Source organism: Atractosteus spatula, chromosome 10 (assembly GCF_055471065.1).
Source record: "Atractosteus spatula isolate fAtrSpa1 chromosome 10, fAtrSpa1.hap1, whole genome shotgun sequence".
Classification (NCBI taxonomy): Eukaryota; Metazoa; Chordata; class Actinopteri; order Semionotiformes; family Lepisosteidae; genus Atractosteus; species Atractosteus spatula.
In genome coordinates, this window is record NC_142715.1 from 20,854,902 (window position 1) to 20,868,696 (window position 13,795).

At 38.9% G+C, this 13,795-nt stretch overlaps 1 protein-coding gene across 1 annotated transcript; it reads left to right on the forward strand.

Annotated features, from left to right (window-relative positions):
* The first annotated feature begins 663 nt into the window (after nucleotides 1-663).
* On the forward strand, nucleotides 664-8,333 carry LOC148825751 (uncharacterized). The gene is made up of 10 exons (XM_088926338.1): nucleotides 664-741; nucleotides 860-994; nucleotides 1,243-1,308; nucleotides 2,151-2,235; nucleotides 2,364-2,488; nucleotides 2,590-2,710; nucleotides 3,230-3,315; nucleotides 4,313-4,427; nucleotides 5,873-5,898; nucleotides 8,082-8,333. The coding sequence occupies exons 1-10, from the start codon at nucleotides 664-666 to the stop codon at nucleotides 8,331-8,333; spliced, it is 1,089 nt and encodes a 362-aa protein (XP_088782464.1).
* The last annotated feature ends 5,462 nt before the right edge of the window (nucleotides 8,334-13,795 follow it).

The window sequence follows — 13,795 nt, forward strand, 5'->3', positions numbered from 1 at the left end:
AAAAGGTTTTGACGGTACCATTGATCACCACTAAGACACGTCATGAACATGCACAGGAACAATGGGCAAAGAGAGCACCAGGTGTAGGCAAAGAAACAAAAAATAAATTCTACAGTGCACCACAGAAAATTCCAATCCCCCCAAAAAATGAGAAAACAGGAAAAAAAAGTTAGCAATAGAAATATTGAAACAAGTGAAAAATCGCCAGATGACAGCAACGGCCTGCAAGTACAGCAGGGGAAAGCAGGAACCACAGAATGTAAAGAATGGCAGCACAAAGAAGAAGGGAAAGTGTCACCCAAGCAAGCTGCCGTGGGCATGGCTGAAGTGATCACACCACACTGTGATGCACGCCCCATCTCAAAACTTATAAAAGAGAAAACAGATTTCAGAAAGAAGGTAGGATTTGTATTTCAAATATTTCTCTGTGTGGACATTCACTTCTTTTTCAGAGCTTATGAATGTCATCTTCTACTACTGTAGGTGTTCTTTGTCGTTTCTCTCTAACTTGTTATACTTTTTGACAGTGGTGTGTAATCTCAATTTTCATTATGTTAGCTCCAGTGATCTCTTGTGTATGCTTTTGGCTTGGTAAATCTTTTTTAGGTTCACGCCCTTTGGAACATCAATCCGAGTGAATTAGTGGTTGCAGTTTTGCCATCCATGCACAGTGCAGACACATATATTCTCAGACACTCGGAGTTTGTGTCTCTGAAACCAGATGAGTGGCTCATAGGCGAGGTAAGATGAAAGTGTTTGATTGCATGCATTTGTTAAGGTTTCTGAGCTTTTGTGTAATCAAATGTGTGTGAGTGCGTGAAATCACATCTTCTTCAATTTTGTTTGCTTTTTCCATAAGACCATTGAGTGTTACTTTCAAGTAGCAAAAGAATCCATGGACTTGGGGAAGAGGGTTTTCCTAATGAACCACTACACAACTAGTGTAATCATGAGTGGGAATAGAGAGCGCATGGCTAGACAACGTTTGTCCAAGGTAAGAACATCAAACACAAATGTTGATGGATTACATTAGTGAGGGGCAAACATGGTTTTTCACTAATTGATGATTGTTTTATCAATAGAGAAACAAGGAGAGCTACAAGCAATCAAAACAGGTCACAATTGTGCCCATGGTGCTGCCTAAAGAAACTACCTTTATAGTCAGAAATCAAAATTCAAAGGTAGCACACCATCCCTGTGAGGCAGCCTGTTGTACTAATCTTGTCATTCTTTTCATTACAGGTCAACTTTGAAAACTATGAAGCCATTATTAGCTTTTTTAACACTGGTATCCACTGGAAATTGTTGGTAAGTGTGGTGCAGGTAATCCAAAACAGCGTAGGTTTATAATTACACTTGGAACCATTACACAGTTCAAGTGATTATCCCTGTTGCATCTAAAAAAATTACAAAGTCACAATGTATTGGTTCCTCTCCTGTTAAAAAAGGCAGACATGGATAGTGAGTATCCAAGGCAATAGTGACAGTGCACTTTTCCTAAAATATTATTGTGAATACTGCTGTGTAATAAACAGAAAACCAAGTGTCATGAATTGCACCCCCGCAGGCAGGCGCTCATGCATTCCCACGAGCTCCTCCCATCCCAAACGTGCACGCACCAATCTGTCCTCTATTTAAACCCTCGCCAGACCCCCTTTAAGTGCTCACGATTGAGATCTTCTCCCTGAGCTTAGTTCCTAGTTTACATTCTGCGATACTAGTCTTTGACTCCTGGATTTTGGACCCTGCTCTTTTTTCCAGACGACGCCTACGCCTCCCGATTCTGTATCGACGCTCCTACTATGACTACCCGGATTTTGGACTCAGCTACTTCTCCGACTACGCCTTCGCCTATCGTTACCCTTCCGAAGAGCTCCGCATAGAATCCCTATCCTCCGCAGTCACCCCCTCCATGACACCAAGCAGGTCAAAGTGTCATGTAGGAAAAAAAAAGAACTGTTAGGTCATTTCCTGACTGTCTTTACTGAGGTTTGCAAAATATTACATGTTAAATAATATAAATATAAATAAAATATTTAAATATCAAAAACTTTTGTTTCCACAACATTAAACTCCTGAAACTGCGTGTGTGTCTGGCCCCACATTAAATGCAACTTCATGTCTGATGATGGGCCATTTGTTTCTTGCAGTATCTGTATGCTCCATCCCAGAAAGTCTTTGTGGTCGACCCTATGGGGAGTGACGAGATGGGAGATTCCACTGCAGTGGCAAAAAGTTTCAGGTAAGAAATCAAGCATTGGTTTCGTGGTGAAACTCTACACGGGCACACATGCATTTCAAATTCAAATTCAGCATGACAAATATGTCCTCATTTATCAATAACCTATTATTTTGATTCACAGGGACTTTCAAGATGCGAAGGAACGTCCTAGGAAAAGAAGACTGGTTGAATATCATCTGGCACCCAAGCGTGATTGGTCACACCAAGCAAGCAGATGCCTCAAGCTGTGGGGTCTTTGTGATGCAGGTCAGCATAACCTTTCCATGCAGAAATTTTGGACTGTCTCAAAACTATTGTATGAGATATTTTTAGGGAAATAATAATTGTGACAAACCTTCGACTGTTAGATGGGCGCAGACATCGTGAACAATTTCCCTGATATTCCAACATACATCGAGATGAACAGCAGCGCCAAAGAAACAAGAAAGTTGCGGGAAGACCTGTCAATCAGAATTCTTGAAGCTTCAGGTATTGTACCATTTGATCATCATTGCCTGCGTTTATTGGTGTATGTTGTATTCCTGAAGCATGTTCTGTCTATGTAACAAGTCTGAATGAAAAAAGATTCTCAAATTATTTATATGCAGAACTCATTTGGGTATTCTTTTTGTACTATATAACACAGTGATGAAAAGTTAATTAAATCACATTTCGCACAGTTAAAATTCAAAGACACTTTGGCCTTCGTTGTGGTTAACACAACCATAGTCTGGGAGAAGTGTGGGTCTTGATTGCCCATAGTGAAACAAACTGGTTGAACATAGCTGTGTTATCATGTGCCCCCTTAAAGTCATAGCAACACATGCTGACCCAAAAAAGGGTAACAGGTGTTGACAGGAGTATTCTGAGACATGACAATGTGCGGTTTAAGAAGCAGTAGAACACCTAATCAGGAAAAGGTCTCTATCAAACTGTCTTCAATTATGCAACAATGATCTGTAGATAACAACATTGGAGAAATCAATCTATTTGGCATGTTTGTTATAGCTCCTCTCCAGGACATGTGTCTGATGTGTGGAGAAACACTGGTGCCGCAGACAAACTGGGAAAGTGAACATCATCTCTATCTGTATGTGTAATTGTTACGTCCCAGTGTGTGGTCTGTGTTTTTTTTTTTTATGTTCCACACTGCTGACCCTTTGATTGTTCTCCCTCCCCCATTGGCCCCCATTGGCCCACCATTACACCACTGTTCCGTATGACATCATGATCAATTAGCTTCTCAGCCAGAGTGCATCTTATTCACTATATAACATGGAGGTTTTCTGAAGAAAGAGCCTTTCATTTGACTTTGGTCCTGCTTGGTTTTGCTTTGCTTCTTTTAATTGTGGTTATTGCTTTGTTTCGCTATTGTTTCGGCTTTGTTGGTTTGTTGTTTTCTGTTCATTTCTTTGTACTTTCGTTTGTTTGTGTTTGTCCTTGTTTTGCCATTACCTTGCCCTAACATGTTACATGTTCAACCTTTGTGTTCTTTTGTACCCTGTTCCTGTCGATTACTCTCGTTTTCCCTTATTTGTATTCCTAGTTCACTTGTGTTTTTGTGTAAACTTTTGTGTATAAGGTTAGTTAAGGTTGTTGGGTACATTCTACACACTTAATTGATTTTGTATTAGTAACACTAGTTAAGTACGGGTGAGTGCCATTTTTCTTGTATGGTTTTGAGTAGTCAGGGGAGGTTAGCTAGGGTGTTGAAGACGCAGAAGACCGTGTGTTTCGGGTTTTCTTTTGCAGTCAGGTTAGCTTTCCCTCACTTTTTTTAGCCAGCTCCATTTTGTTTGGTTATTTTCTTTTCTTTGGCACCACTCTAGTTCCCTTACCCCTGTGTGTTATCGTGTCTTACCAGTCACTTATTTAACTTAAAATCATCACTTTTACACCCACCTTTGTTATCGCGCTTCCTAGTCACTTACCAGAACCCACCTGCTTCCAAAAGAATTATTCTAAATGTTACTCCCCTTTACCCCTAGATACTTGGGGTCGTAACATTATGATGTGTAATGTATGCACATAATAACAAAACATGCCAATGAAATGTGATAGCTGAACTAATATAAGGTTTACTCTGTGTAGGTCCAGTGTGACAGTTGTGAAAACTGGTTCCATGAATTGTGCATCTCAAAAGAAGAGTATGAAAGTGCAAAGAATGAAGTAACATGGATATGTACATTTTGCCAACCCCAGTTTGGTGAGTATGCTCTGCATGCAAACTATCACTATGAAAGGGTTTTTTAAGCAGGACATGTAGTTTTAGATTCAACAGAAACATAGGATGACATATTTCAGTGGATGTTATAATTGTTTGTTATTGTTAGGAAGTTTGGATTTCAGGGTTATCTTCTGGCATTAATGGTTCTATAAATTAGAGATACCTTTTCAAAAAACAGTCCAAAGAAGGCATAAAAAGGCATAAAAGATTATTGATAATCTGTGGAATTTATTACATGACACAGGCATCTCGAAGATAGAATTACTGTGTATCAGATTGATGATTAGATATGGATGCATCAAATCAATTACTAGGTTTCTTTCCAATAATATAGAAACAAAGATACGACCATGAACACCTAAAAGAGCTTGCCACTTAGCACAGAAACAATATAATGTCTTGCAATAAAAACACAAAGTAAGAAAAAAAGAGTTTGATCAAGAGAGATCTGGCAAATTCTGCAAATACCTAGATCTTGATCTGTGACCCATTTATACTCTTTGGATCCTTTGCAGTTCGTAACCCTTCTTATGGTTTTATATTTCAGGCACTGTTCATGAGTGAGCAACCACCCCCTACTCCCGAGCATTACATAAAAGACATGCTGGAAACTCAAGAAGACTGTCAACGTGTTCTCAGCAGAACTCACCTCCAAAAGACACGTAAGTACAAGTTTCAATATCCCCCCAAAAATCTCTTGAGTAAGAGTAAACTTTCAGACACTTTGCGAAAAAATAATGAAAAAAATCACTAGAAACCATTTGTTATCTATTGCCAGAAACCAAACAAAGTATGTATAAAAACAGTAAAAAAGTTCATCATAACACAACACAGTCCCTTTTATATATGATCACTACACAGTGTTAACATCAAAGTAGTAGTGCAAAGAATTCTAAATCAACAGTATGTCACTATGACATGATTTATTCCACTCCGATGTAAGAAAGATCAAAGAAAACTGGCTTCTATCCAACAGAGGTGTATCTAACGTGATTCCTTATTAGGTTACCCAAATAGTACCATCTCTACAGTACCTTTCAGACAGGACACAGTACTAAAAGGATTCTAACCGAAACAATAAAACACAATCACATCATCGAAGTCCGAACCCCACTGACTTTCAATATCATACCGTGTACATCTCCAGGCTTGGAGACTCATCAAAAAAGAACAGCCTAGACACCAAAGTGATCCTTTTCTTCCAGTAAGATTATGGCATTTGCAGGATGCTGTCTAGATCAATGAACAGATTACGTTAATAATAGCGAGCAGGTAGCAGAGCATTTAGGCACACAGCCCCTAAATTGTAGAAATATGTCAGACCTTATTAAGGATGCCCCATACATACAAGCATATTTAACAATGCTGTAGTCTTCTACATCATCTCTGTAGTCTTATTGATCCTGAGTGATCTAATTCTTTAGGAGGTGCAGAAACAGATATCAAGAGGGTAAGTAGAAAACCACGTTGCAATTGTTTTTTTCTGTGTCTAACCCATTTTTTTTTCTCCACACCATGCCTGCCACTGTTCTCTCTTTGGTGCCTTTGGTTGATATCGAGCTCTGTCCCCCATGACAAGGGATCCTCCTGGATTTCTGAAGCAAGGAACCCAGCCGATATGAGTCCCTACAAAACTCAAGATCCTGTACTGCTCAACCCAGTGGATGGGACATACTCAACATTAACATCTAGCCTGACATAATACAGCAAATAGAATTCACCGTGTCAATCTGCATGGTGGTGCATGTGAACTGTTTCTAGTAACTACTTGTCATACCTGGAGGGGAGGTCAACCATCAGGCCTTGGACCCCCAGAGATTTTTTTTCTCCTTTGCAGTTTTTTGTTTCTCTCCTTCGTGCCTGATGGTTACACAGTCACATCTGCATACCACACCTTCATTGTGATTTGCTACAGATACAGCTTATTTAAAATGTGAAATTAGGAAAAACTAAAAGAAAGCATGAAATAAAAAGAATGTCAAATCTAAAATTTTCCGATGTTGTGATGAAGCTTTTGACTCATGAATAGCACCCCCCATCCCAGTGTATTGCATGTTTAATGGTGCTGTATTGAAAAAATAATTTAAAAAAAGGTTTCACAACCCCAAGCAAGGTTGTATAAGGTGAGGGGGGCTGTCTGGTGTGTAAAACACTTGGTTGCAGCATTGTGGGTGCTGTAGTTTAAATGCTGTTGGTTTGTGAACAGCATACCCCTATCCCAGCGCAGAATGCCACAATAATTAAAAGCATGAGAAAATGAGATTCAGAATGCAAACCTGTGTTAGTCTTCTGTGTAAAAATCTGTTTGAACATCATTGGAGCTGTTTTAAATAAGCTGCTGAGTAAAGAATATTTTTAATTTTCCCGCTGTCAACATTTTAGTGTATATATAGTTGACCCTTACCTGAATGAAAACAGGACATAAAGAAAGGGTTTCAGAAATCAAACAAAGCTTTATTCCTGTGCATACAGTCTGGGTAATTGGAGACTGCACTGTCCTGCTTCCTATGGTGATATACTGGTTTTTCACACAAATCCGTATTGAGCAGTATTTCTTGCATTGCGAACGTGTGTACACAGCAGTCCCCCGGGTTCCAGTTAGTGCGTAGTTACACATCAATGAAAAACCAGAGGTTTAAAAAGATAATTAGCTCACTAATAGTTTGATGTAGAGGGTGTTAAAAGTCATGGTTTGTAAAATGCATTTGGTTTGAAGGCTTTCTGTGTTTCCATTGCTAAGATATGGACAAAAGAATATTCGTGCGTGGTAAAAAAATGGCTTAAAAATGACATAGTGAAGGCTGTGAAAACAGTCACAATGTAGTTTGCACACAAAGTAAGTGTTTTCTTAACCCTAAGAGGTTTCGTGAAAATGCTACAGGTGTGCCAAAATCGTTTTTGAACGCTTACTTTACCCCAGTCAATGACGGTACCTACAGGCTATCGATAGGTTTGCTGGCACTGTGGGTTTGTTGTTCCTGACAATGTGCACGCTGTGAAATGCGCACAGACTGGCTTTCTTCTCGGAATGAAAATGTTACCGCTTGTACCTCATGTAAACACAGTTTTAACCATTAGCACACTCATATATATCCTGAATCAAGAATGAATGTGACCTGGAATCCATTGTACCGCTTCAAACTGAAAGTCAGATATTTAGAGTCTTGGTAGACTTTTTACAGGAAGAGATGTCGTGCTTCAGCTGCTCTGGCCTGCAAAGTGCGAAGGGGCTTCATTTGAAATACCCGATTATATTTCAAAATCCAAGGTATTTTTGCTGTGCTAGAATGTATAATTTATTATAAATGTTTTTTTCACAGCCTCTTCTTCAGGAAACCTCGCACACACTAAACAATCTTCAAAGACTATAGGAACAATAAAAAAGAAAGCGGTAAGATGGATGAAAATAAAAGATTTTGATGTCTCTTCAGCAACTGATGAATACTCCTGTGTGACGTTATTTCTTACATAGATTCTGTTTTTTTGCCACAGGCTGTGGGTCTCTGTTTTCAGCCACTGGCCAGGGTGCCAGTCTGTAAAAAGAGCAAGAGCACCTGTTTGGAGTGTTTACGACAGCAGCGGGTCTCCAAACAGAACTTCATCTCCTGAAAAGTGCCCCTCCCTGCCACACAGGTTACTGTGCCTGGTGCAATGCATATCTCCACACAGCCCTCCGCCCCCAGCAGAGCACACACCGCCTCAGGACTCTCCGTCCTGTCCTCTCTGCTCACCACCACCCAGGAATTGGCTGATGCCATCCCCACTGTCTCTCTCCCCTCAGGAAGCACTATCTACACAGCAGAATTCACAGATGCCAATGCCATGTACAGTTCTCCCAGATGTCCACCTTTTGTCCATCAGTCAAGAGAAGGAGGGGGGGATTGAATGTGCAGTGTGTCGGCACAGAGGGGACAGCCAGAGCCGACCACTACGCCGCTTTTCTGTTTTGTAATTTTGTGACTGGGAGTGAACCACATCCGTAAATGTCGACTGGTCCAGAGGCAAAAGGGCCTTGCCTTGCATTCTCCGCGAACGCATAGGCATGGTAAATTGGAGATTCCCAAAACTTACTTTGTGTGATTGGAAACTGATACATGATAGGATAAACAAAATGCTTCAAAGACAGAGGTGCTCTTTCTCTCTGGTTTTAGTCTGTGCAGCAATAAAACAATCAGATTAAACAAGAGAGAGTGCGACGTTACTTTTCGTCAATGAAAAAATAGTCTTTTCATGTTTATTTAAGTGTCCTTCTTTCATTTGGATTGTATGAAACAACTCGGGAGTTATTGTTATGATTACTCTATTATCGAATCCTCAACTCGTTCACTTCTTATTTTGGGAACATTTTGACATGTTGCTTTTAGCCGTCGATACTGTTGAATTCACTCAGTTTGTAATGTAGGGTGCTCTGAACAAGTTAAACTTTGATACAGGACAAATGTATTTCCCACAAGCTATACTGTAGTAGCTTTAAAAGTATACAATATCACACTATATGCATGTGGCACGTCTTTGTTCAACTTAAGAAAAAACAGGACATTTGATTGCTGGTTGCCTTATGTTAAAGGCCAACAATGACACCAGAAAACTGAAAGTTCCTTCCCCTCCCCCAGTAGAACTGTCTAATCTACATAAACACAGTGGGGTGTAACACCTAGCCTAGACTTTGTGAGAAGTATGGAGCTGTGTTGCATTAAAATGGCTGCAATGGAATATACAGTAGTAGGCAAAAGTTAATTTCAAGCTGAAAAGAAAAGACTCAACATGTCCCCTCTATATATTTTCCATTTAGACCATCCAGTGTCATTTATTATTAATATCTTCCGTATCCCATTAAAATCAGAAAGTTTCTTACACGTGTAAATCCAACTATTTTCTAATCGCTTTATCCAGGACAGGTAACAGTTTCACCAATACTATTTGGTAACTTTTTACGATTGTCAGACTTCAGAATGCTTCAACTGATGCTTAAAGATATGACATAATGCGTACTGTGTTAAAGAGCTATTGAGCACAGAACATCTTTCTGCCTGTGAAAAGATTTGCACATGCAGTTTATTCTTATCTGTGTGAAAACAGGAAATATCGATGGAGTTTCAGAAAGTAAACAGAGGTCTGGAACACCCTATCTCAGATGTTTAATAAATTGAAGTTTGTGACAAATCACCCCAAACAAAATACAATTTTAGAATACAAGCAGTTTGAAATTATTAGTTATTAATAAATCACTTAACTTTGAACATGTTGTGATATTTAGAAATAGCAACAAATCAGTATAATTTATTATTTTAGTTTTTCAAAGAAATGTTTTTGTTAAAGGAAAACTCATGCCAGGAGCTGGGTTCAAAAAAGCTATAGCTGAAAAGGGCAGGCAAAATGTTTAAGTAATCATAGGTGAATGAGACAAATTGATGCAGATGTTTAGAAAGAAAGTGGACTACAGTACTATTTTGAGCTTACAGCCTATCCAGTGTTATTTATTATTAATATCTTCCATATCACATTAAAATGAATGTTTTTTTAAATGTAAAAGGCAATACACAACATGTGTCCTCTATAACACTTCACTGTACATTTTAATCAGTTTAATGTTTAACAATGTTATACAAAGCTTAAAATTATTAAATTGCATATACCGTTTAGACTGTTAAATTCTGTAATTGACAAACAATTGTCCCTCAGCATTGACAGGGATTCAAAACCAAGTGTTTTCTGGCAACAGACCAAATGCTGCACATGAGAGCTTTCATAGCTCCACCTGGTGGTTTTACAAGATATTTCACCCTACTATGATACATCATGCGGTATCCTACAGTTCTTTGCGGAACGAGCACTGCGATTTACTGCAGCATACCTTGCACATTTTGAATGATTGAATCTGCAGTTCTACTCAGTTTGGTGTATTCTTGATAAACCAAACTGGTGCCCTCCCTCTAACTCACCATTCCTCCCTTATGTTAGTGGATGTAGAGAAACCCATGTATATAAACCCATAGGGTAAATTGCAATTGCCTTCCCGAGTGACAACACAGCCGCGGACCAATTTAGTATGGTACATTCTGGAGATCATCTCCCACTCCGAGTTCAATTGCAGCAAAAAACATGTGGAACAAAGTTGGAGCTCAGCTCAACTTGTGCTTAATCCGGTTCGGCGTTGTTGTACTAATTAGCCTGAACTGCAGGGGACTGTGCATCAGAACACTTCCGATTAGTAGGATAATACATACACCATGTTAATATACAATTACTTTTCTGTTTCTTGTTTATATTCAAACTAAATTTCCTGGCAAATCAGTAAGTTTTTAATTTAAGAATTAAATTTAGGCTACAATTCACCTGATGAGGCTACATTGTTATTAATGAGATACCCAATTGTAATTAGTCATGAAACAAATGAGAACTGCAGCTGTGCATTTGAAATTAAACACTACTGTATTATTGCAGCATTAATTTTGTTTAACACTCCAGATGAATAAGCAAACCCATTGTTATAGCTAAATCGTCACAAAAGACACCGACTAATAACCAGTAAAGTTAAGTTTTATTTTTAACAGAGCTGGAAATTAGACTTATAAAAATACTTGAGCAAAAAAACCCCAACAAAACAATTGTTCCTCTGACCTTCTAAGCATTTTTTTAAGGCAATACATTTCTTTAGCAGGGTGTGCCTTGTGCTTACTTTTCAGAACTTTGATTTTCTCTCTCTCCTGTGTCAGTTCAGATTAAGCTCTTTAATCAGTTCCAACATCTTCCTTTCAAAGTGGGGAAGTGCTTGCTGGCATGTTGTTTTGCCAAGTCGTGCTTATCCTTTATGATGGTATCTTCTGACACCCATGCACAATCCAACAAAATTAGAAGACCAGCGCTATAACGGGAGTCATAAAAACACAAGAAGCCACATTGAACGAGCTTTCAGAATTGTAAAACAACGCTTTGCTTGTCTGTCATTTGGTTTGCATACCAGTCCATCAAGAGCTAGCACAACCCTGGCTGTTTCAACACAGTCATTGGATCACAGCCACAGGACAGAAAAGGGACTGTAAACCAACAGAAATCACTTTTATGTTTTTTCCTTTAACATGCTCGGGTGCAACCTATTTCCTCCTCATCCCTGCTTTCCTCTGATAACCACAAATACGGAGACCCATCACTAAAATATTTAACAAATCTCTCCAGTTGACTCCTCGATTTTACAGAACACATTAAAGCCTCACGCTACATTTATATAAATAATAGCTTAAGTTCTGCTCTCTTCACTCCCTAGCACCTTAAACTTCACAGCTACTAGTAATGATTAACATTCAACATAATTATTAAATGTCACTTTTATAAATACACACATTAATCAACTTCATTATGAATAAATGTGGTATGAGTGTTAAGCGATTTTAATTAAATATTACAATGTTTTCAAGCGACGGATGCATAAATCCAGTACGTGGTAACTATTATTTCCACTACTGTATATTCTGGAGCCTTCTAATGCGATTCTTCGTTACACCAAGTACGGTACTAAGTTGCTCAAGCCATATTAAGAGGTGGTTTAAAATAAGTCACTAGTTTAGTCACTTCTAGAGGGCAACAACTATTACTTTATGTTCATTGCAATTGAGAACAGGTTTAGTACGGTGCTGCGGATTAAGCACAGCAGTAACGTTCGTTGCAATTGGACTTAAGGTGGAGCACAACTTCAGACCACAGCTGCGTACTAAACACAGGTTGATCTCCTGTGAATACTTCACTTCTAGTTTGTTGAAATTAACCCCTAGACTTTGCCCTACTGAGGTCTAAATCAAGCTCAAGCAGAGACAACCCATTAATGGCTTTCATAACTTCCATTAGTCTCTACCTCTGTCTTCCCTGACTCATCCTTGATCTTTCAAAACCAGGCGGTTAACTGAAATTCAGCCCACTGATACGGTTTCTGAGGAAAAAAAAAATATAATAAACGCTACTCCCAACAGCCTGAAAAAAAAACACAGACTCCTATAGCATCAACTGAGCAAAAGAGACAGTTTCTGCACCTTCTGAAATATTATATAAAAAAAAAAACTACCCTTTCTGAATCGCCAGCACTGGCTGGAGACGCTGTGTGTGTGTGTCCGGGCTCAGCGGTTATATAGGACAGGACTCAGCGCGCAGCAGGTGCGACTCATTGCTCTACGCTGCCCGTGCGGAATGCACATCTCTTCCCTCTACACACCACCGCCTCGCTAAACCGCCTTCATACTGCCCAGCGACAATAACATCTCCATTTATTACATTTATTCTTCCCTCTTAACCCAGAAAACTCCCGGGACGTTTCTTGAACCGGTAAAGCTCTCTCTGTTGGTGGTCACAAGTAGAAACAATGCACGAGCTGAAAGCAGGAAGTCAAGCACTCCTCCCTCACTGTATATCTGGGTCCAGACTTCCGAAAACTCCTACAAGTGAATTTGCAGAACGCCATATTAAAGTCTCCCATCAGTTCGTTTCAAATACATAAATTAGATGAGTTCGGGTACTTTTCTGATGTATTTTAATAGTTTGGCACTGTGCCTTGTTAAATATGTCACAAGCAAAGTTTATCAACTTCACTTTCATGCGAGGTTTTGCGTGGATACAAAAACATTAGATGATATCTATAACACACGTGAAGAGTGAATCTGAATTAATCAGAATGCCTCGCTGCACCAGAATTGTTATTTACGTATTTTAAAAATACATCTGGTGCATCTGAAGGCAGAATAAAACCCAGAACTGTAAAAGGACGACAGACCATTAAACTGTCTGGTGATATTGCTGCATGGGGCGCAAGATCACAATAGAACACGTTATTGTAAAAAATGTTAACATTCGTGAATTAGTATTTTTTTTAATTATACCAAATGTCCGTTAAATAATGAATGACGTTTTTCAGACCATAAACACTATTATATGAAAGAAAAACATTTACTATATATCCATTTAACTTGCTTTTTTAAAAAAAAAAACATTACAATACGGTAGATGAAAATTGTTGTTCAGCGCTCTTGTATTAAATACACTCTACCAGCCTTTTAAGTCATGTGACAGAAATAAAGTGTATAAAATTCGCTAAATGAAACAAAACACAAACGCTACGAAAAAGAAAAAAAAAGTGTTTATCCTGCAATTTTATCTTGTTGAAACGTTTTTTTTTCTTTGTGGCACTAAGGGGCTAACGGTTAGGATTCCTGGTTTCCTGATTACATAGAAATGTGTCTCTCTTGCCTTACGATGTCCAAATGATCAGTTCAGTGTAGAAAAGAGCACCGTAAAACCCCGTCAGGCGTGCAAAACGTAAAAATGAAAGAGATCGCTTTGTTTCTGCCCGCTTTCTCACTGAA

Coding starts and splice junctions, on each gene's coding strand:
- LOC148825751 (XM_088926338.1), top strand. CDS start 664: ATGCACAGTGCAGACACATATATTCTCAGACACTCGGAGTTTGTGTCT. Junction 1,309..2,150: donor GTATCCACTGGAAATTGTTG/GTAAGTGTGGTG, acceptor TGTTTCTTGCAG/TATCTGTATGCTCCATCCCA. Junction 3,316..4,312: donor AACATCATCTCTATCTGTAT/GTGTAATTGTTA, acceptor TACTCTGTGTAG/GTCCAGTGTGACAGTTGTGA.